Source organism: Eurosta solidaginis, chromosome 4, assembly GCF_040869045.1.
Source record: "Eurosta solidaginis isolate ZX-2024a chromosome 4, ASM4086904v1, whole genome shotgun sequence".
NCBI classification, from domain to species: domain Eukaryota; kingdom Metazoa; phylum Arthropoda; class Insecta; order Diptera; family Tephritidae; genus Eurosta; species Eurosta solidaginis.
This window is the reverse complement of record NC_090322.1, coordinates 178,570,434-178,591,776: the sequence shown is the minus strand read 5'-3', so window position 1 is coordinate 178,591,776 and position 21,343 is coordinate 178,570,434. Positions and strand designations below refer to the sequence as shown.

At 37.5% G+C, this 21,343-nt stretch overlaps 1 protein-coding gene across 28 annotated transcripts in view; it reads left to right on the top strand.

Moving 5' to 3' along the window:
• The window catches only part of mmd (mind-meld), a 1,228,927-nt gene that overhangs the window by 1,185,242 nt on the left and 22,342 nt on the right, over positions 1 to 21,343 (top strand). For 22 of the 28 annotated variants that reach the window (XM_067784016.1, XM_067784007.1, XM_067784005.1 and 19 more), the window contains 3 exons: positions 2,622 to 2,783; positions 5,192 to 5,253; positions 18,740 to 19,472. In XM_067784016.1, coding sequence (XP_067640117.1) covers positions 2,622 to 2,783; positions 5,192 to 5,253; positions 18,740 to 19,472 — 957 coding nt within the window. The remainder of the gene's footprint in view (positions 1 to 2,621; positions 2,784 to 5,191; positions 5,254 to 18,739; positions 19,473 to 21,343) is intronic. The other 6 variants (XM_067784029.1, XM_067784025.1, XM_067784021.1 and 3 more) reach the window with 1 other exon arrangement.

Here is a 21,343-nt window from a genome sequence, read left to right as displayed (position 1 = left end):
AAGAAGCCATAGCAACAACTTAAAGGCCGATAAAGTAGGTCACAAGTACAAAAACAAAAACTTTACAACGCTACATCAGCTCCAACAATAAAACCAAGAGAAAAGAGAAAGCTCTACATAACAATATCGAACAGAGCAAATAGCATTCAATTTTTTTGACTGCTCTCGCTCCACTACAAATGTTCTGCTATTTACTCCACTCTATAACACAACGTAGCTCGTAGCAGAACATGAAACATGCTGTTACTTTTTTATGCTGCGGCTCTGCTCTATGCGCTGTTCTTGTTAAGAGCAGAGCATATTTTTCGTTGCTACTACTGCTCTGCGGTGACAAGTGCAAGACCTGATTTATTTTAAAGAATGCTTATCCCTTAAAAACTATTGCCATACAACTTTTTTTTTACAATCTACTCCTCACTTATGTACATTTATGTCTCACTCATGAACGAGTATTTGAAGAGTTTTAAAGTGAGTACTATTATATTGATTTATCAGTTATATCTTTATCGATCGGACTTTACAAATGAAGCGAAGTTGAATCGCTCACTACTTTAAAGTACAGTAAGCAGGAAAAATTAAAAATCCAAATTAACAAAGAATAAACAATCGCGCCCATATTGTACCCAAAGAAGTGGAAGTTTAATTCCTAAATATGCACTCACCATTTTCCAAAGGGGATCTGCTCCAGGAAAAAAATGATTAAGAATCATTAGTTTGACCCGAAAACAACGCATGCGTAGGTTAGGTTGAACTGGCCTCACATAGACTGAATGTGCCCATAGTCTTACCAGAGTTTGTATGACGACCAAACTTAAGAACCATAATCAGGTGCCAGGACTTTTGTTATAGAATAACTCCGATGCTTTTATAAAAATCTCATACAAAACAAATCATAATTCATTAGTTGGCGGTATTCGCACTTTTAGGCAACACTCTAATCAATGCATACGTTTTTAATTTAAAATAGTTATAAGAGGAAACAAAATAAAAAATTTAAAATATTATTTAAAAATTTCGTCTCAATATAAAATGAACACAATTTTTATATTAACTGAGTTCGCTTCAGCTTTTTGTTAATAAATATGAATTTATGTTCATAACTGAAAATTTTTTATTTGCAATTTTTTTTCCATTTTCGCACAACTAATAATCGCACATCACAATAGATTTATTTTTTTTAATTTAGTCACAACATATACATACATACAAATACATACACACATATATATATATATACATGTTACATAGCCATTTGTATTATAGAAAACTTGTATTTACTCGCATTTACTTACTTACATACACACATCAGTGGTGCACTCGATAGCTCCATAGAGCTTCGGAAATCTATTCGGCGTTCATCTAAATGTCGTGTGAGCGCAGCGACAAAGTAAACCAAGCAGTCAATCAGTTTTAGCTAGAGTTGTACTTTTTCGTTCATTTCAGAGATTCGGTTCTTTCGTTCTTTTTTTGATGAACGAACAAGTTGTTCTTCACTGTTCACTGCTGCGCACACCCACGAAAAAAGTTAACAAGTATAGATGGGAGTGTGTATGCAGCAATGCTTTGTGTATGGATATTTTTAGTATAGGTGGCATCATCGACATTCGTGCTCGCTGTGAATTTCTATGTATGTATGTATGAATTTACAATGTTCGCGAACGAGCAGAGAGAAAGAATAACATTAGATAAAACGAACTAAAAGAACAAATAGAAGCGAAATCGAAGATCTAGTTCACTTGTTCAGTGGAGAGACCCGATCAATTAAGCAAGTTCAGAACGAAACGACCCAACTCTAGTTTTAGCTTATAGTTCAAGCAGTAAACATCGCATGCGTGAATTCTGCGCTCAAACATTCTCCAAGTAAACACATACTACTAAAAAAAGTTACGTTTGTATTCGAAGCTCTGCCTGCGTTGTGCACAACTGACGTACATACACATATACATAGAAAAAAATACACATTGACTGAACGAAAACCATATATATGCATATAAATGATCGATTCTAATCAAAAACATTTTTTTTTATTATTGTTTAAATTTTTCATAAATCCACAAACCAAAAAATAAAACGTGCATTCCTACTACGTACATATTATATACATATGTAACCAAACAACCAACCACCCGACAAATTCAAAAATTATTTTTTGCCAAAATTAATTCAACATCATCGCATCACCAACAAAATCCAATCAATCAATCAAAAAATAAACAACATAACGAAAAATAAACACTTTATTATCATGCCATTTATATTTTAATAATATCTAACCAAATAAAAAAAAAACAAAAAAATGGTGAACAATTTTAAAATAATATCCAAACTAATATAAATTCATTATTAAATATTATTATAATATGAAATGACAAAAATATTTACAAAAAATATACTAAATTATTTAAAACACAAAATGCTACTTTGCACTATTTTAAAATTAAAAAAAAAAATTTAAAAAATATTCGAAAAAAATGTTCAATTAAATGATTCAATGGATATGGATGTTGTGACTGCTTGCGATGGTATAATGATGACAACAACAACGACTACAACAACAATTATGGTCGTAATGACGACGATGATGTTTGTTATTATATAAATTGTTGAACGTATTGATATAGACGCAAGACTACTACACTCAAATATGATCCGCCATATTCGAAAAAGCCCATCGCCAAGGGCTATGCCAGCGCCGCAGCCACTGCCGCAAATCATCACTCAGTTGAGGAGGTTTCATTGGATGGTTCCAGCAAATTAGTGTACGCCAATCAAGCAGGATTCAGGTAAGTACATTAATACGACATTAATACTTATATAAATTAAATTGGCATGACATTAAAAATAAAGTCCCGTTATTGCTACAAGTCAACGGCTTAACCCTATTGTACCATCCAGCTGTTTACTGCAGACTAGTAGCGCTTTATTTGGTTTATTATGCATCAGTTTGACCAAGATACTAATCAGCTTCCTTCTACGGATCTCGACCTTTCGGTTGTTGCATCCTACTAGTGCAGGGACCGCTTCGCAACTTGGGTTACGTTCTTCTCGTTGAAAGCCGGAGTCTCAACTGTCTCACGGGTCCGTGTCAAACGCTTGCTTTTGTGGTTAGTTGGGCCGACCGCTCCGCCCAAGCGCTGTACAATTCTTAACACTGCCTGGCGTTATGAGAAAATCCCTCTTAACCCCCTGTCTCGTTCTTGTCCTAACGTTAGTTTTTTGTCCGGGTTGACAGCCCGCTCCTTTGCGGAGCGCAATGTTTGCGCACTAGCATCGCTATCCGCGTTCGAAAGAAAACTGAAAGCGATTTCCTCTATCCAAACCTGTGACGCCATCGCCTTTTCCGTTGAAGTTTTTGAGTTCGTCTCGGTCACACGACCACGTGCCCGACAAGGCGATCTCGGCGGTCCAAAAGTAAATGTGGTGATGAAAATCTGCGGTAAGGCCGTGGTAAGACCATCGTTACTGCCCGCGGCGTCCCGGTACCAAGCAGGCTCCATTCAAATACACTCCAAAAAACCCTGGCTGTAAATCGCCTCATCGGTCCGAGTAATACTCTCGATTAGGAGGCGGACAGTTCTTGGTGACCGACACTCCGCCGCCCTCCTTTGAAGCGAAACGGCGCAGGTGAAGGCCCTTAACTAGTCAGCTCTAAAGTCGGGTGCCATGGAGTTCGGCAAAGCCCTCACACCAACAACAAGGTGTGTGCGATAGTGAGGGCTATTAATACTGAAAGTATACGAATTTTGTGGCCGCTGTGGCGCGGTGTTAGCGTGCTCCGCCTACCACATCGAAGATCCAGGGTTCACGCTCTGGTTAGAGCAACATTAAAATTGTGGAAACAAGGTTTTGCAATTAGTAACTCTACAACGAGTTTATTTCTGCATTGAAAAAATTCTCAGTGAAATTCAAAAATGTTTGCTTATATATTACTCGTCTTCTCTCATAAGACAAATGTAATGAATTGGGTATCATATTTACTATAGGGCAGTAAACGAAAAGAAGTCAAAGTACTGGCGGCCATCGTCATCGTCATTCATAGTTGGGCATTGTACTGTTGGTACATCAAATGCATCACACTACTCCAAGACATAGAGGTAATGGAAGCATTTTCCTCGCCCTATACAAATAAAACACTTGGCGTGATTTTCCTGTTAGGAGGTTAAGGCCGGGCTTCTATTCCAATTTCTGCGATGCTCCTTTGTACTTTATCCTATGAATCGGCGGGCCGGGGCCTACATGTTTTATGCCGAATACGAACGGCGGCTGCAAACTGAAGGTTGTTATAATAGAAATACACTCAGGGTGCTTGTCAAACCAATACCAGTAGGCGACCCCGTATAGAGAAACTTTTTTCTAATTGAAAAAACTTTTTTAAAATTGTTTTATGTTGCTTTGTCCGGAACTTGAACCGAGGACCTTCGGTGTGGTAGGCGGAGCATGCTTCCACCACAGCACGGCGGCCGCGACTGCAGCTTAAGCACGGGTCCTCCAGAATATCTGCTGTTTTCTTCACTGCTACAATTTCTGCCTGAAAGAATCTGCAATGATCTGGCAGTATATTCTTATTTCCGGATAGGCGCAATGAAAAGCAGACCAACCTCTTCCGTTTATTCAGAAACTTCGGTATACACGTGTATAGTATGTTCTGCCATTTCCACACCCTTGCCCCACCCCTGCGACTCTATTGTGGCCCCAGGATGACTTTGTAAGCTTAGGTACTGGACCACGTAGTTCGTTCGTTCTCTATTAGATGGCGCTAGACTGCTTCATTGAGTCATATTCCTATGCTTTCATGGCTGTTTTGGATGGTTAGAATGGTTGATCGCCCAAAAGCATGCTATATGTTTTTATTTCGAATCTGATACCTGTTTTTCGCAATTAAAATTTGCGGATCCATTATAGCGTTGAGTTTTCCAAGTAATTTACGAAGTTATAAGAACATATACACCGAAGGTCTAAGATTCAATACATAGCGCAAGAAATGTATTTTTTGGTAGTCTAAAATCTGCTTTATTTACGTTTTCAGAAATGTTGTAAAAAAAACTGTTGGAATTATACAATAATATACATCCATGCCAATAACTTAACTTTGTTGCACAGTGTTAAAAGTGACCATCACTTCGCCATGTTCATAACCCTGTTAGTGTTGACCAGTTTAAGTAATATTTAAATTTTTTTTGTTTTATTTCAGGGATAAAAGTATACATGGTCGACGTTATACTGTCGGCGGAGATGATGATCAAGCTCATTCTGGTAGGTACCAAAAGCTTGAACAATTTCATGCATCTTCCACCTGACTATATGTACCTACACTTGAATAACAGCATTTTGTTGCATAACTAATTAAATAAACATTAACTTACATTCAACTTTTATACTCAACATATAGACACATACAACATAAGACACATACCCACATTAAGCCGTTCGTTACACATATATACTTTTTTGCGAATATTATGTTTTCGGGCGAAATGTAATCAATTATACTCTAAGAATAAACTGTGCAAAATTTCATTCGAATTGGGTGACTCTTAGAGCTGCCGTGCTGTAACTGAAAATTTGTAAAACCATGTGCATTCAGGGTACCCGGCAGACTTGCCTACATTTCAAAAGCCCCGCTTCCCTCCTCACCCTCTTTCCCACTATGTTCATTTTCCTTCTTATTTATTTCCATCTCTTATTTCATTCATCTTCTCCTCACAGCCATTCCCACTCCAACTACCACCACTACTTCTCAGTAGACAGAGGCTATGTGATACTGTAGTTTCTGCAAAAAACAAAAAAAAAATTGTTTCTTCTTGCCTTTTCTCCGCCGTACCTTCCACCTGTCACTCTCTCGATTTGTCTCTCTGCTACTTGCATTTAATTCCTCTCCCTCAACCTCCCGCTGTTTTGCTTCATCTCCTTGCCGTCCCTAGTTTCCTCTTCTTCCTATTTTCTCCTCGCGTTTTCTGCATTTGTATCTCCATTTCCTACTCCCACTTTTTTTCCACACACTTTGCCTCTGTCTTTTTTTCTTTCTCTCACCCTTCACTTTCTCTCCGTCTCCGATTCCAACTCCCATCTCTTATTTTCTTTTTTCTCTTTTTCAATCTGCGGCTTCTTTTATAACTCTCCATTTCCTGATCGCTCTTCTTCTTTATCACCACTCACCCCTTGTTGAAACCCTCATCCTATTTGATACCCATATGGTGAAAACACATTCTGAAATAACCGTGGTTCACATTTTGGTATATATCTTAGATTTGGGTCCACATATGGAACTAAATCCCCGCTTACAAACCATCTACGAAACTTTGAAAAACCGACGCAGCTATGATTTTTAAAATTGGGTCATCCGATTTTGAGCTTTTATAATTATTGAATTTCTACCTTCCTGGTCCACTTTATGGAAAGAAAGGATCCCAAATATTAAGATTGTCGAAGAGGAACCCCTATACTAAATTCCAAGCAAATCGAGTAGCATTTCAAATAGAAAAGTTTCTCAAACATGAAGCTTGACAAAGAGAATAGATCGGTCCACGGTCCTCTTCGCGGAAATAAAAGTTTCTCAAATTTTAACTTGGCCAACTCCAACCCGCACGTCCTTCATGTTATATCACTGACAAAGTAATTTGAAAGATTGTAACGCCAGAAGGCAGCATTCAGTCAGAATATACGTCATGAGTCTACAGTGCTCTATTTTTGATGATTTTTAGTCTAAGGTTGTAAGACACATGATCTTCGACAATTTACAGGCCCACGCTTGATCGATCATGTGCATCTCTCTCCTTCTTTTAATCTCGACCAACCGAATTGGGACATCTACGGTACAAGCTTCGAAAGATGTGCCCTGATTAGCTAGCTCATCCGCTTTTTCATTACCATCTACTCCCATATGCCCTGGTACTCAGTATAGATGTAGACTTTTTTCCGTCCCGATTCTTTCCAGGGATTGCTTACACTTTACAACACTTTTATATGATGCGCTATGCGAAATTATTGCCGTAATTGCTGCTTGGATGTCAATATATGGAAGATTTGGCGGGGCTGCAGTTCAAGCTATTTTATTCCAGTGTTGCCACTGTTTTAATAACGGCCCCCTAATTTTTAAACGGTTTTATTTAGCTTGACTCTGTGTTGCAAGCGAACGGCCGGCCGGCGAATTTACGAATTTTGTAATTAAAATTTAACTAACTTTCCGATAAGCTACAAGCTTGAAAGTTGGAATATAGTTCAGAACCCTATGACAATGCAATTATAAGAAAAAACTCCGATAGGTGGCGCATGGAGCGAAATATTTAAAAAAAATCGTATTTGTGGTCCGATTTGGTTCATATTTGGAACACATAATACATACATGAATAGAAAGCGACCTATGAAAAAACTCGCCGCTAGATGGCGCAAGGATCGAGATAATCAAAAAAATCGTATTTGTGGTCCGATTTGGCTCATATTTGGAATATATATTACATATAGTCCGGTAGAAGTAATATCAAAATACTCTGGAGTTCGAGGAGGGACAAGCATACATGGCACTGAGTCGAGTAAAGTCTTTCGAAGGATTATGTATTGGGGACTTAGATTGTAGCAAATTTTCAGGAAAGATTCCTTGTAATAATGAGTCACTAAATGAACTAAATAGAATGAGAAATAATGGGCAGTGAAATAAAGACTAAAAACTTGAAAATAAAATAATTTAAAAAAATTTTAAGTTAAACGGTTTTATTGAAAACAATACTTACATTAAGTAATAATAATACTAAAAGCTAGAAAATAATAAGGTAGGTCCAAGGTACTAGTCATCACACTCCTCATCAATCTAGGGCCCTATTTGAGGTAAATTCTATAATGTGTGGCTATCCACCAAACAAGGACTCCATAGTATAGGATAGGCTTTACAATCGCTGTAAATATAAAATGAGAGATAGAGGGCGATAGACCCCACGTAGACCCCAGTATTCTTTTACCTGGATAAAGTGCCTTCTACGACAACTGAGACTAGAACGATTTCTGGATATACTGTCTATTTCGAGTGAAATTTGTACACTTTATTTTTAGACCACAATGCATGATATTCCGCCTGATCAAGCAAATTTTTTAACGAACAGCTTCACCTACATACATACATTTAATTGCAGCTACTAAATAGCACATACATACATACCTACACGCATATTTGTTGACGTTCCACCTAATTGTGCTCAGCCCTGATTAGTGTTGTTAGTTGCAATAATACTCGTACAATAATAATTACATTATAAATAATCTTGGTTAAATGAGTCATGTATTTACTAAACTAATAAATGGGTATTTACATACATACATACATAAGTATGTATTAGCGGTGGGATTATTTTCGAATTATATTCGAATAAACGTTATTCAAATAAACGAATAAATTTATTCGTTTCAAATAATTCGAATAATATTTATTCGAACTTTTTATTCGTTTATTTGAAATCCTTTCCTTATTGCTCGAATAGTACTATTCGAATAATACTTTTCAAATAATACTATTCGAATACTAGAATAAAAAAAAATCTGTTTATCATACGCTCATCGCTTGTCCATATGAGCATGCACATGTATGTACACATACATATATTTATGTGTGTATAGATGCATATGTGCATATATTTTTGTTTGTTTGGGGTTACTTTGTTAATATTCATTTATTTAGTTATATATACGTAACCAAAGTTGTGCTTGAGCCTTAAGCTGGAAATATCGCGGTCGTTATCCACTGTACTGATTATATAACTCTATTTGTTAGTAAACAAGTGTGTAAATGTACATGTATTTTAATAGGATTAATATTGTGACGAATATGAATGACACTAAGTGATGCTCACATCCCTAGTCTGATGCTAAGTAAATGAAGTCACAATAACAATAAAGCAGACAGTCACTTGTATCTACATAAACGAATAAATCATTATGTCTGCACATATGTACGTACACGCACCAGAGAAGAGATGCACAAACACATGCAGATATCTAAGATGCTCCCAAAAGTATGCAATTGTAATTGTGGAAGTGTCGCTCACAAATACAAGCATATCAGAAGCTATATACGTGCATCTGAAGTTATAATTATATGGCGGTGACTAAGTAAATTCTGGAAGCGCCTAGAAGATGCCACAAGGAAATCACAGAGTATAAAAGCACCAGCGGTAGAGGCGCTACAAGCAGTTTCAGTTAAGCACGCTATCTATCTGGCAATAGTCAGTTTCATTTGAGCTATCATTCAGTTTGGTTATTAAGCAAGCTATTCGTTGCAAAGTAAAAGTGTTATTGTGAAGTACTTTAATAAAGGCCATTTTTTCATTATTCATTATTGGAGTTATTTATTCAACAGTTTAGCGATACGATCGTTGGCAAAGATTGCAAATAAGGGGAATTGCAGTAAATTCGTTACAATTGGTGTCAGAAGAGGAATTGTTGAATAAATTCCGAATACTTCGAATACAACTTGGACATGCCAAAGTTAAGTGAATTGAAGATCCAGCAACTGAAGAAGGAGTTGGAGAGCCGTAGATTGAATACAACCGGCATTAAACTAGAACTTAAGGAACGACTACGACAGGCAATGGAATTAGAAGGAATTGACGTGGAAGAGTATGACTTTCATCTTGATGGCGAGGAAACAACAAAAATGGAAGAAACATCGCAGACAGTTACGAGCACAGACTTGAACATGATTTTGGCTGCAATATCTGCTCAAACATCGACAGTGTCATCTCTACTGGAAGAACAGAAAACATATATGGCATCCCAACCGGAATCACAGGAAACACGTATTACATCAAAGATGGAAACTCAACTGGAAGAACAAAAGACAAAGGCAGAAAAGAAGACATATATGGTATCCCAAATGGAATCACAGGGGTACACGTATATCCGAAATGTCGTCACAAATAAAATCCAGGATTGGAACAGAGGAGGCACGTATATCCGAAATGTCGGGACAAATTTCAGCACAGGTATCATCGCAGATCTCTGCAAAACTAGAAGCCCCTATGGACGAAAAAATAATGCAGTTTGAGAACAAAATCGAGGCTGAGGTAGATGCTTTAAAAGGTCGTATACAGGAGCTGCAACTAAGTAGCCCAGTTATTTCAGCAAGCAATACGAAGGTAAAAACACCATCCTTTGACGGTTCTGTTCCTTTCCAGGTCTTCAAGCTACAATTTGAGAAGACCGCAGCAGTGAACAACTGGAATGCGGAAGATAAAGTTGCTGCACTGTTCGTGGCATTGAAGGGGCCAGCAGCCGAAATCCTACAGACGATTCCCGAAGGAGAGCGGAACAACTATGAAGCATTGATGGCTGCTGTAGAACGACGTTATGGAAGCGAGCATAGAAAACAGATATTCCAAATTGAGTTGCAAAACCGCTACCAAAAAGCAAATGAGACATTGCAGGAGTTTGCTTCAGATATTGAAAAATTGGCTCATCTTGCAAATGCGGACGTACCCGTGGAATATACTGAAAGGGTAAAAATCCAGAGCTTCATAAATGGCATACGAGATGTGGAAACGAAGCGGGCTACATATGCGAATCCAAAGCCCACATTCGCAGAAACGGTGTCACAAGCTCTGATTCAGGAAACAGCGTCGGTTCTATGTAAGCCAGTTTTCAAAGCACGCCGTGTGGAAGTAGAAAGGCCAGAGTGGGTAGACGCAATATTGGAGGCGCTGAAAGGATCGCAAAAGCGGAGTGAAAGAGTTATCAAATGCTTCAAATGCGCGAAGTCCGGTCACAATGCACGTCATTGCGATCTTGGTCCTAATAGTTCCAACAATGTGGGTGGCCGTAAACGCATAGTTGGGGGAGATGAATAAGAGCGTGTCAGATGTAAAGAACGAAAACTTGCCCCAGCTATTGAATGTCCTGTGATATCTGTGTCGCAAATTGGAAGAAAATCGAGCAGTCTTGCCGTCAAAGGAAAGCTGGATGGCAAGGAGCGTGTACTGACTGTAGATACAGGAGCATCTCATTCCTTAATCCGATCTGACTTGGTCAACAGGAGAGTAAAATCGTTACCTGCAGCAAGGTTTCCTACGGTCACTGGCGAGTATAACCAAGTCCAAGGAGAAGTTGTATGTGAGGTCTTAATTGGAAAGGTCATGGTTCTACACAAATTCATTGTGGCGGAGGTTGTTGATGAAGTCATTTTGGGAGTGGACTTCTTAGTTGACCACGACATCAGAATCGATATGTGGAGAAAGATTATGCGCTATAAGAACCATGATATACCACTTAACTTTAGTTTGTAGAAAGGGTTCAGCAGTAATCGGGTGCTGGTGGAGAAGACTCGACAAAGACCATGAAAGTCAAAGGTAAAGGTTGATGGATCGAATAAACCGAAATCAAAAGTACCTGCGAGAGAAACACTGGCATTGACAAGCCCTAAAGGACGCACAAAAACGAAGGAATGAATTTCCCAGGAAAAATGCGAGGTTAGTTTCAAGCCGGGCACACTACTGTTGTGAAACGTGGAATCGATACTGATTATGCGAAGCCAATCCGTCAAGCGCAAGCTCTACGAAGTAGTTCATTGGCCAAACCACAGAGTGCGAGAGAACGATCCAGGATAATGAGTAGTAAGATGAAACACAGGTACGACAAGGAAATTAATTCGGAAGGTTTCCGGGAGGGAGATGTGGTACTGCTATACAACCCTCACCGGCGGAATAGTGTTCCATTCAAATATCGGTGCAGTTGGGGAGGCCCGTACAGAGTTGTGAAGACGATCAGTGATGTCATCTACCGCATACAAGCGATTGGGAAACCACGAAATAGAAGAGTGGTACATTTGACGATGCTAGGAGCGTTTAGATCGAGAGATTTGTCTGATTGGGTCGATCAGACTTAGGTGGAGGGCAGTGTGACGAATATGAGTGACACTAAGTGATGCTCACATCCCTAGTCTGATGCTAAGTAAATGAAGTCACAACAACAATAAAGCAGACAGTCACTTGTATCTACATAAACGAATAAATCATTATGTCTACACATATGTACGTACACGCACCAGAGAAGAGATGCACAAACACATGCAGATATCTAAGATGCTCCCAAAAGTATGCAATTTTAATTGTGGAAGTGTCGCTCACAAATACAAGCATATGAGAAGCTATATACGTGCATCTGTAGTTATAATTATAAGGCGGTGACTAAGTAAATTCCGGAAGCGCCTAGAAGATGTCACGAGGAAATCAGAGAGTATAAAAGCACCAGCGGTAGAGACGCTACAAGCAGTTTCAGTTAAGCACGCTATCTGTCGGGCAATAGTCAGTTTCATTTGAGCTATCAATCAGTTTGGTTATTAAGCAAGCTATTCGTTGCAAAGTAAAAGTGCTATTGTGAAGTACTTTAATAAAAGCATTTTTTCATTATTCATTATTGTTGTTATTTATTCAACAGTTTAGCGATACGATCGTTGGCAGAAGATTGCAAATAAGGGGAATTGCAGTAAATTCGTTACAATATGGTAGGAATTTTTGTTTCGCATATACATACATACATATGTATGTAGGTTGTATGGAAAAATTTCGTTTTGATAACTTTTGGTTTGTATAAACATCTAATTGGTCACCATTAAAAAAAATATTTTTACATGTGATTGTCAACATTTTTTGCGAAGTCTGATGATTCAAAAGTTATCTAAGGTTAATGTTAACTTCATTGAAAACTTTGGAAAAAAATGTCATAAAATAAAGTTTCAAGCAATCCATTTTAAACGTAACAAAATTCTAGTGGAACTAGTGACTCGTTTCAAAAACGAATTCCTGTCTGTTTTTGCCGCTCCTTAAAATTTGGTTTGGCCTTGAACGCGTTAAACGCTGTAATATAAATACCCAAATATGCATATAAGCATTTTCTAACATATGTACATGTTGTATTCTTGCAGATTCCTTTGAAATTGGATTCATATACAAGTGCATGTGGGTATCTCTATATATACATAGATATGTAAATTCAAGAAACTGCGCAAAGGGTGATATGAAATAAAAATCCCACCTACTTACAACATATGTACTTACATACATATGGTAACGAATTTACTTCCCCTTATTTGCAATCTTCTGCTAACGTTCGAATCACTGAACTGTTGAATAAATAACTCCAATATTGAATAATGGAAAATGGCCTTTATTAAAGTACTTCACAATAAATAGTACTGCTATTGCTCGCCAGATAGCGTCTTAATCAAAACTGCTTATTGCGCCTCTACCGTGGTTGCTTTTATACTCTGTGATTTCCTCGTTGCATCTTCTAGGCGCTTTCAGAGTTTACTTAGTCACAGCCTTATAATTATAACTACAGATGCACGTGTATAGCTTCTTATATGCGCGTGTATTTGTGAGCGACACTTCCACAATTACAATTGCATACTTTTGGGAGCATCTCAGATAAGATATCCGCTGCGTGTACGTACATATGTGTAGACATAATGATTGAATTATTGATCTGCGTACAGTCACTGCTTAGCATCGGCTTAGAGATGGCAATACCCCTTAGTGTTGCTAATATTCGTAACAATATGTATGTATATGGGAAACAAAAATCCCTACCATATAATTTTTATTAAAATACATGTACATTTTTGTATGAAATTTACACACTTGTTTACTAATAAACAAAGTTCTATGATAGTACATTGGATAAAGACCCTGATATTTCTAGCTTAAGACTCAAGATTAACTTTGGTTACGTATATATAACTAAATAAATGAATATTAGCAAAGCAACCCTAAACCAACAAAAATATATGCACATATGCATCTATACACACGTAAATATATGTATGTATACATACATGTGCATGCTCATATGTACAAGCGATGAGCGGAGGATAAACAGTTTTTTTTTTTTTTATTCGAATAATAAGGAAAGGAATTCGAATAAACGAATAAAAAGTTCGAATAAATATTATTCGAATTACGAATACCTGGCGAATAAAAGAAATTAGGTATTATTCGAATAATTTTTATTCAAATAGTCCCACCCCTAGTATGTACCTTCTTAAATAGATATGTCAATGCATATTTATGTATGTAATTGCATTTTCGTTCTAACATATAAATACAAATAAACAAATACATACTCGTAATTGACAGTTAGTTAGTGCTTGTTGTGCCGTTAAAATATATACATAACATAAGCAAAAAGAAAATATAGCAGACATATTCGTCGCATTCAATGTTCAATTAAATAATTAGTCTAGTCCTTTAGTCTTTTTATTATATAAATTAATTGCGCTTCCAATTTCTGCTTACAGTTTTTTAGTGCAACATATCACATACATACAAACATACATGATCATTTAATGACCTTTAGTTTGAGGTATTATCAAATAGATTTATGAGAGGGTACTATTCCACAATTTATATAATGGATATTCCAGGCGAAAATAGGCACTCAAACATTCAACGAATAATTGTTTTACCATTTTCATAAGAAAAATAAAGGAATAGCAAGCCTTTACTGAAGCCTTTTCTCTAGTATATGTAAGGCTTTATTTAGTATGCGGGTAATTTCTATGACAATTCTTTAAATGAATCGGAACAAATTTCAATGTCTTGACTTTTCACTTCCACGCAAATTTCGGGCTTTTCTCAAAAAAAAAATGTTTCGTTAGCACCTTGCTAATCAGATTTTCAATATAAGCAAAACACCTTGTTCTGAAGCCAATAATCACCAATGCTTTATATTAGTGGCCGAAGACCACACACAGAACAGCGATAGCAAAATTAAGCCAATTGAATCGATTAGTTTGTATTGGCATCACAGGTGCGATTAGAACGTCTCCTGCTGATGCACTTAGTACCTTAGTGGGAATACCTCCATTCCCTATTCTAATAGGAAAAGAAGCAATACTTTCTGCACTATGAATTCAAAACATTTTCGGGCTAAAGAGTGGACACATGACAGAACATATGAAAGTACATAATAAGAAAATTCATAGGAAATCTCGTATTGCAACTGCGTGATGCAATGGCCCCAACGCTCAGAGTCACACGGAGTTCGGAGGTATCCATTGTGGAAAAACTCTTTGAGAAAGAGGGAATCTATATACCATCTCTGAATCATAGATCTGGTTCACGGATGGATCGACATTTGATGATGGAAAAATGGGAGCTGGAATCTATGTGTCGAACTTTAAGAACTCGATACTGATCGGATGCTACCACACTATATTTTAGGCAGAAATCCATGCAATATAAATTTTCTTTAGAGAATGCAAACGAAGAGGCTAATCCTCGAGAATTATCCTCATTATGTCAGACAGCCAGGCAGTCCTGCATAATTTGCACTCTGACACAATTACTTCTAGACTAGGAGATGAATCTGGGAGACAAAAACAACGTTTTGTTAAGCTGGGTTCCCGGGCATCAGGGACCTGAGGTATTGAACATGCAGATTTCCTAGCCAAGCAGTTTGCTACACTAGTGAAACCATAAGTAACTGGGAAACATAACAGTTCAGATAACACTGAACTGGATGACCAAGGCAAAGACAGGCTTAATTGTATACACTCCCAGCAACGTGAGTATCAGCTAAACTCATTGAAACGTCGGCTTATATTCCTGCGTATGCTCGCTCTGACAAGGCGGAGACTCTCCCATCTAGGTGGAGTGACTTTGAATCTCTTCGTGAAATGAAGTACAAACACAAAGCCTGAAGACGTAATCAAGTACATCAAATGCCTACACATATAGTAATAGGCTGAAAGGTCAAGTACAATAAATCAAAGGTCACAGAGTATCGAGGCCTAATAATGACTGTGTTTTTTTTTTTTGTACATATATATACACATGCACTTAAACTTTATATGGAATGCTAAGTGTTATAACTTTATCGACACTTGCGAAATTTGTGCGGTTAAAAGTTGTATGCGTCATACACTACGACCTAAAAGGTTTGTGTCTGCACTATTTCTCCACACACTACTATTATTTGTAATTTTCTATGAGCGTTTTCTTTAGTTGCAAGTGTAGATGTATATGCGTGTAATAAAACACGTCTTATAATAACAATAGCACCTTGCTAAATTTGCTTCTCGAATAGAAGCATAGAAAACACCCTCAATTACTCCCTGCCACAGGAGTTCTTATATTTCTTAGGAGCTATTCTAAAGATAAATAGAGATAAAAAAAAACTTTAAATATATCCGTTATAAACTCAGAACAGAGTTATTATTTTCCAATCAATTTTTGGATAAAACCTTAGCGGCCTGCGGTCGAATCTCAGTAAAATTTCCAACGAATGCGATTCAATAGGTGATTTTCAGGAGTATAAGAACTCTATGGGGAAATATAATGCAGCCATATACAGTTCAAGAATAAAATCATGGCCAACAGTCCACGAAGGACTCAGCAAGGCTAAGAAAGAGGCTAGCCAAAAATGATTCAAACTTTGACAAGCGCTCTGATGCAACATGGGCACGATCAGCTGCTGGAACCCTAGCATCCCCGGAAAGGTAGTGAAAATAGTAGAAATGACACACCAGAAAGCAACTGACGTGCTAATAGGAAACATTTTGTCAGAAGATAAAATTGCCTAGGCCATAAATAGCTGCTTGCCATATAAATCACCAAGTATAAATGGGTTTCTCTTTAGGATGGTATTGTCTTCTGGAGGAAAAATTTCAGGCTAATAAGTCTCATATATTTCATGTAAAAAACACTTGAGAGATTACTTGATATACACATAAGGGAACTTCTTGATAAGACTTCACGATTCCACATAACAACCTATCTAAGAGGAGTGAAAAGGTGGTTTGCTACCATTTGTTCGCGAGATCAAGTCTGAGAACTCCAGGCCAGGCTGCAATACAACAACATGTTATTAAGTAAAGCAAACACACATATAGCGTCCGTAGTGTGCGTGTCAACAGTGAAGTGGTGTCATTTCTATATTTATATTTTGGCGCTATATTTAACTTTTTTCAAAGTTCTTTTGAAGGATCATACCTTGGCAAATCAGCAGTAAGTTACTTAGATCAATAATTGGAAATCGCGTATGTTTTTACGCAGTAAATTCTATTCCGGTTGTTCTCATACAAGTTGTATGTGCATTAGGCCGGGTCGATTTGTGGGGAGGCAAAAAAAACGCCCATTGCTCTGTGAAAATCGTATTCTAGGGATCAAAATAAGAAACTCTGCCGAAGGAACCATACCTCTAAAACGAATTCTGATGTCCCCCCTTTGGGTCGTAGGGGAAAATTTTGAAAAATCCCACTTTGAAATGCCTATGTTTATTCTTTTTGGAGTTTATTTTTCTCTTTAGAAATTTATTTAGTCAGAACATATGTAAATGAAAAAATGAATTTAACTTAGTAATAGAAAAGAAATTAAAAGAAATTATTAGAAATTAGCGTTTTTACAACCCCCTTTTAAAACCAAGGCATCACTGTGATGCATTTGCATGTCGTAAACATAGTTGTGTGGGTTTTTTATTCAACCGTTTTAAAAAATGAAGGTATCACTGTGACACAATTGCAGATCGTAAAATTGCTTGTGTTGTTTTTTTAAAGCCACCACAAGACACAGCAGGTAGAATTGAAATTGCCCCTACCCAAAAGTTCGACCCAAATTCGTTTTAGAGGTATGGTTCCTTCGGTAAAGTTTCTTATTTTCATCCCTAGAATACGATTTTCACAGAGCAATGAGCGATTTTTAAATCGACCCGCCCTGATGTGCATGTAGCATTTTTGACAGAAAACTGCCGCAGTGCGTTTTATTGGGTTAGGGTGTTACTCCACGCATAGGAGCCACTGATATTAATTGAGAATACCAATAAATTGTATGACCTACTCCCTTGTTCTCATAATAGTAAATCACTATCGAAAAAGGAGGAACTCATAAGACCAACTTACAAAATGAAATATTATGTTTTTCTACAAAAATGTATGAGTTTTATGAGCAGCAAAGTATGGGTCTCTAAGGTAACCTGCCATTCTGAAAGTGGACCTTAGTAAGCAAAGGCGTTATAGGATGTATCCCCCCCTCCTAGAGAAAAGTCAAGGGTTCCAATTAATTTGCGTTGTTGATTTTCCGACAGGGTGGATCATTGATGTATATTTTAACGATTTTTCGTCATTCCTTGGCAAAATTGGTATAGAGACAAACCGGTTTCGGCGTTGCGCCATCATCAGTGACATTTTTCCTTTCATTAGAGAACTCAGCGCCGAAACAGATTTGTCTCCAAACCAAATTTTACAATGGAAATTGTTCTAATATACATATGTATGTACTACATCAGGGGTTCCAGTAAAGCGCCAGGGAATGTCCAGATATTCATAAACATAGCCCTAAACACATTTTCCTCATATTTTCCCTGGACTTAACTGTAAAGTTGAAGAAGATATATGTATATGATTATTATTCATCAAGAAAAACACGGCCCAACAGAATGCGCTTGTCAAAATATGTTTTTGATTCGCCGAATCGCCTGCACCATTGGCACTTTGTTATTGTACATACGTATATTTGATTTACTTGCGCACACCATTGCGAACGTCAGCAAAATTAATAACTGCACTCTCAGCACTTTCAATTGTACGCACCCGCACTCTCAATTGCACCATGAAAACTTACTTTTACTTAAGTAAAAGAAACAAAAATGTGAAAAAAATCAATGACATTTTTTATTATTCCCGATTTTCTCTTCCATTATTACAAAATGCAACAACACGCAATACAAACAACAACATTCTAATTATTAATAACAACAACAACACCAGCAGAGAAAGGCATACTTAAGAAGCACAGTTATGGTCTTGTGCATGGTGAACAATTGAAGGACAAATGGGGTGACGATGTACAATCCGATAATCTCGAGCTTATAACACAACAGGATGGTACACTCGGCGCCTCTACAAGCGGTGGTGCGGCGGTCTCCGAAGTAGAGCGCACCCTTAAATCCCTTAATGGGTATCACGAAGATATATTGGAAGCATTGCGTAATGCAGCCTCACATCGTGGCACCGCCACCGGCAACACGCCTGTCGGTAGCGGTAGCCTTAGCGAAGAAATGTTACGTAAAACGCTGCAAGACTGCCAAAATGCACAGCTTGGCTATAGTGTGGAACCGTATAAACGCGCTAGCGGTTCCAAATCAAGTTCACGTGAAAATATTGTATGCGATCCAGCGCAAGCGCATATGCTTCTCGAAAGTGCAGCTATTAGTGGGCATGCTGGCAACGTATTACACCATCATCGATCACAACATCAGCTGCATCAGCCGCCACCATCTTTACAGCAACAACAACAACAGCCGTTACAAGACGATGAGGATGCCCCATCGACAGGACCATTGCGTATACGCAATCTTGAGGATCTGATACGGCAATTAGAGCATCATTCGTCACGTCATATGAGTCCTAGCGGTTCCGAGGACATTCGAATGTCCGAAACGGAAGCCGATCGCCATTATAGATTAGATAGTTCCGCCGCTTGTAGTGAATCCTCGCAAGGGTTAGTAATGTTTTGAAAATTTACATAATACATAAAAACATATTTAATTTATTTTTATATACATTATAATTTCGATTTCAATTTCGATTTTGTTTATGTTTTTTGCTGATTTTTCTGATTCGTAAAGAGCGCTTATTGTTAAACATCCAATCTAAGCAGTATTGTAACGTAAAGCGTATTACCACATATCAAATATTTCCGTTAAACTAACATACAGGTCTAAAGGTGAGAGTACGTTATAGCCTTTTGCAAGCAATTTAAACGTTTTTCAAGCTAAATGAAACCTTTTGCATATCAAGTGATACCTTCTGTAGTTTTCGATGTCTTAAAAATATATTAAATAGCCCACTGTATACTAGACTGGGCCGAAATGAAAATTTTCGAAAGTTCGCTTATGATGAGAGGGACTCGATTTTTTTTTATCCCTGCAAATACACCAGGAATAGTTTTTTGACGTAACTTGCGTTATTTTACATAAGATTTTTAAATTTGAGATACCATAACTTTTGTCTTCAGCATCTCTATATGCCATACTAATTGTAGCCCCTAAGAGTATTATTTTCTTTTGACCAAATTATGAAAAAACGAGTATGTGAAAATTACTGCAGAGCTCCAAAAGGCATTGAAAGCAATTACAGAGCTTGTCAATAATCGGATGTTAAATAACAGAGTTACAGCATTGGCTGCAGATCAAAAAAAAAATTTGAAAAATTTTAGGGGCTGACTTTTATAACGTTCTTGTTTCGATGGGGACCAACCAGACCTGTTAATTTTCCCTTCGTATTGGTAGTCATTAATATCTTTGCCCTTTCTATATCTTTCATGAAAATAATATGTTACACGTAAGTGCTTAAAGGAGAAGAGATAGACCCACCAGCAGGCATAACGAAATGATCAGAATGATGAGCTGAGTTGATTAGGTCATGTCGGTCTGTCTTTTTGAATGCAAACTAGTCCCTCAATATTTAAGGTATCCTGGTGAAATTTGGTGAGCTAGTACATTTTGGTGGTTCAATAGATATTTGTCGGAATCGATAGGATGTGACTACTATAGCATATATCTCCCATACAACCGATTTTTCAGAAAATTCGCAATTTTCCGATTTTTTCAGCTAGAGACTTGAATTTTCACAAGATGCCTAAAATATCAAGATTGGTTAAATATAATATATATGTTCCATACAACCGATTGCTCAGATTTTATGAATTTTTCAAATTTCATTAAATTATTGTAAAGCTTCATTCATCAAAGTTATGAGGTCAGTCCCGTCCTTACTTGTGCTTTTTTTTTTTGTTCTTATGTGATGGTAGCGTGCTCCGCCTACCACACCGCATGCCCTGGGTTCACACCCCGGGCAAAGCACCATCAAAATTTTAGAAATAAGGTTTTTCAATTAGAAGAAATTTTTTCGAAGCGGGGTCGCCCTCGGAAGTGTTTGGCAAGCGCTCCGAGTGTATTTCTGACATGAATAGCTCTCAGTGAAAACTCATCTGCCTTGCAGAAGCCGTTCGGAGTCGGCATAAAACATGTAGGTCACGTCCGGCCAATTTGTAGGGAAAATCCAGAGGAGCACGCCGCAAATTGGAAGAGAAGCTCGGCCTTAGATCTCTTCGGAGGTTATCGCGCCTTAAATTTATTTATTTATTTTTCTTTTTTTGAAACGTCATGTGGTCAACAAACATAAATATTATTATTGCTTTCCATGTAATAACTGCTCAAAACATGCTACATTCCATTTAAAAAACATATAAATATAGTCACTGCTATTCCTGGTTTTTAACCGACTAGGTTCTTACAGGCTCATGGCTCAGCAATAATTATCATTTACATATATTTCTTAGCGAAACAAGTGCCGCTCTGTACTTGATTC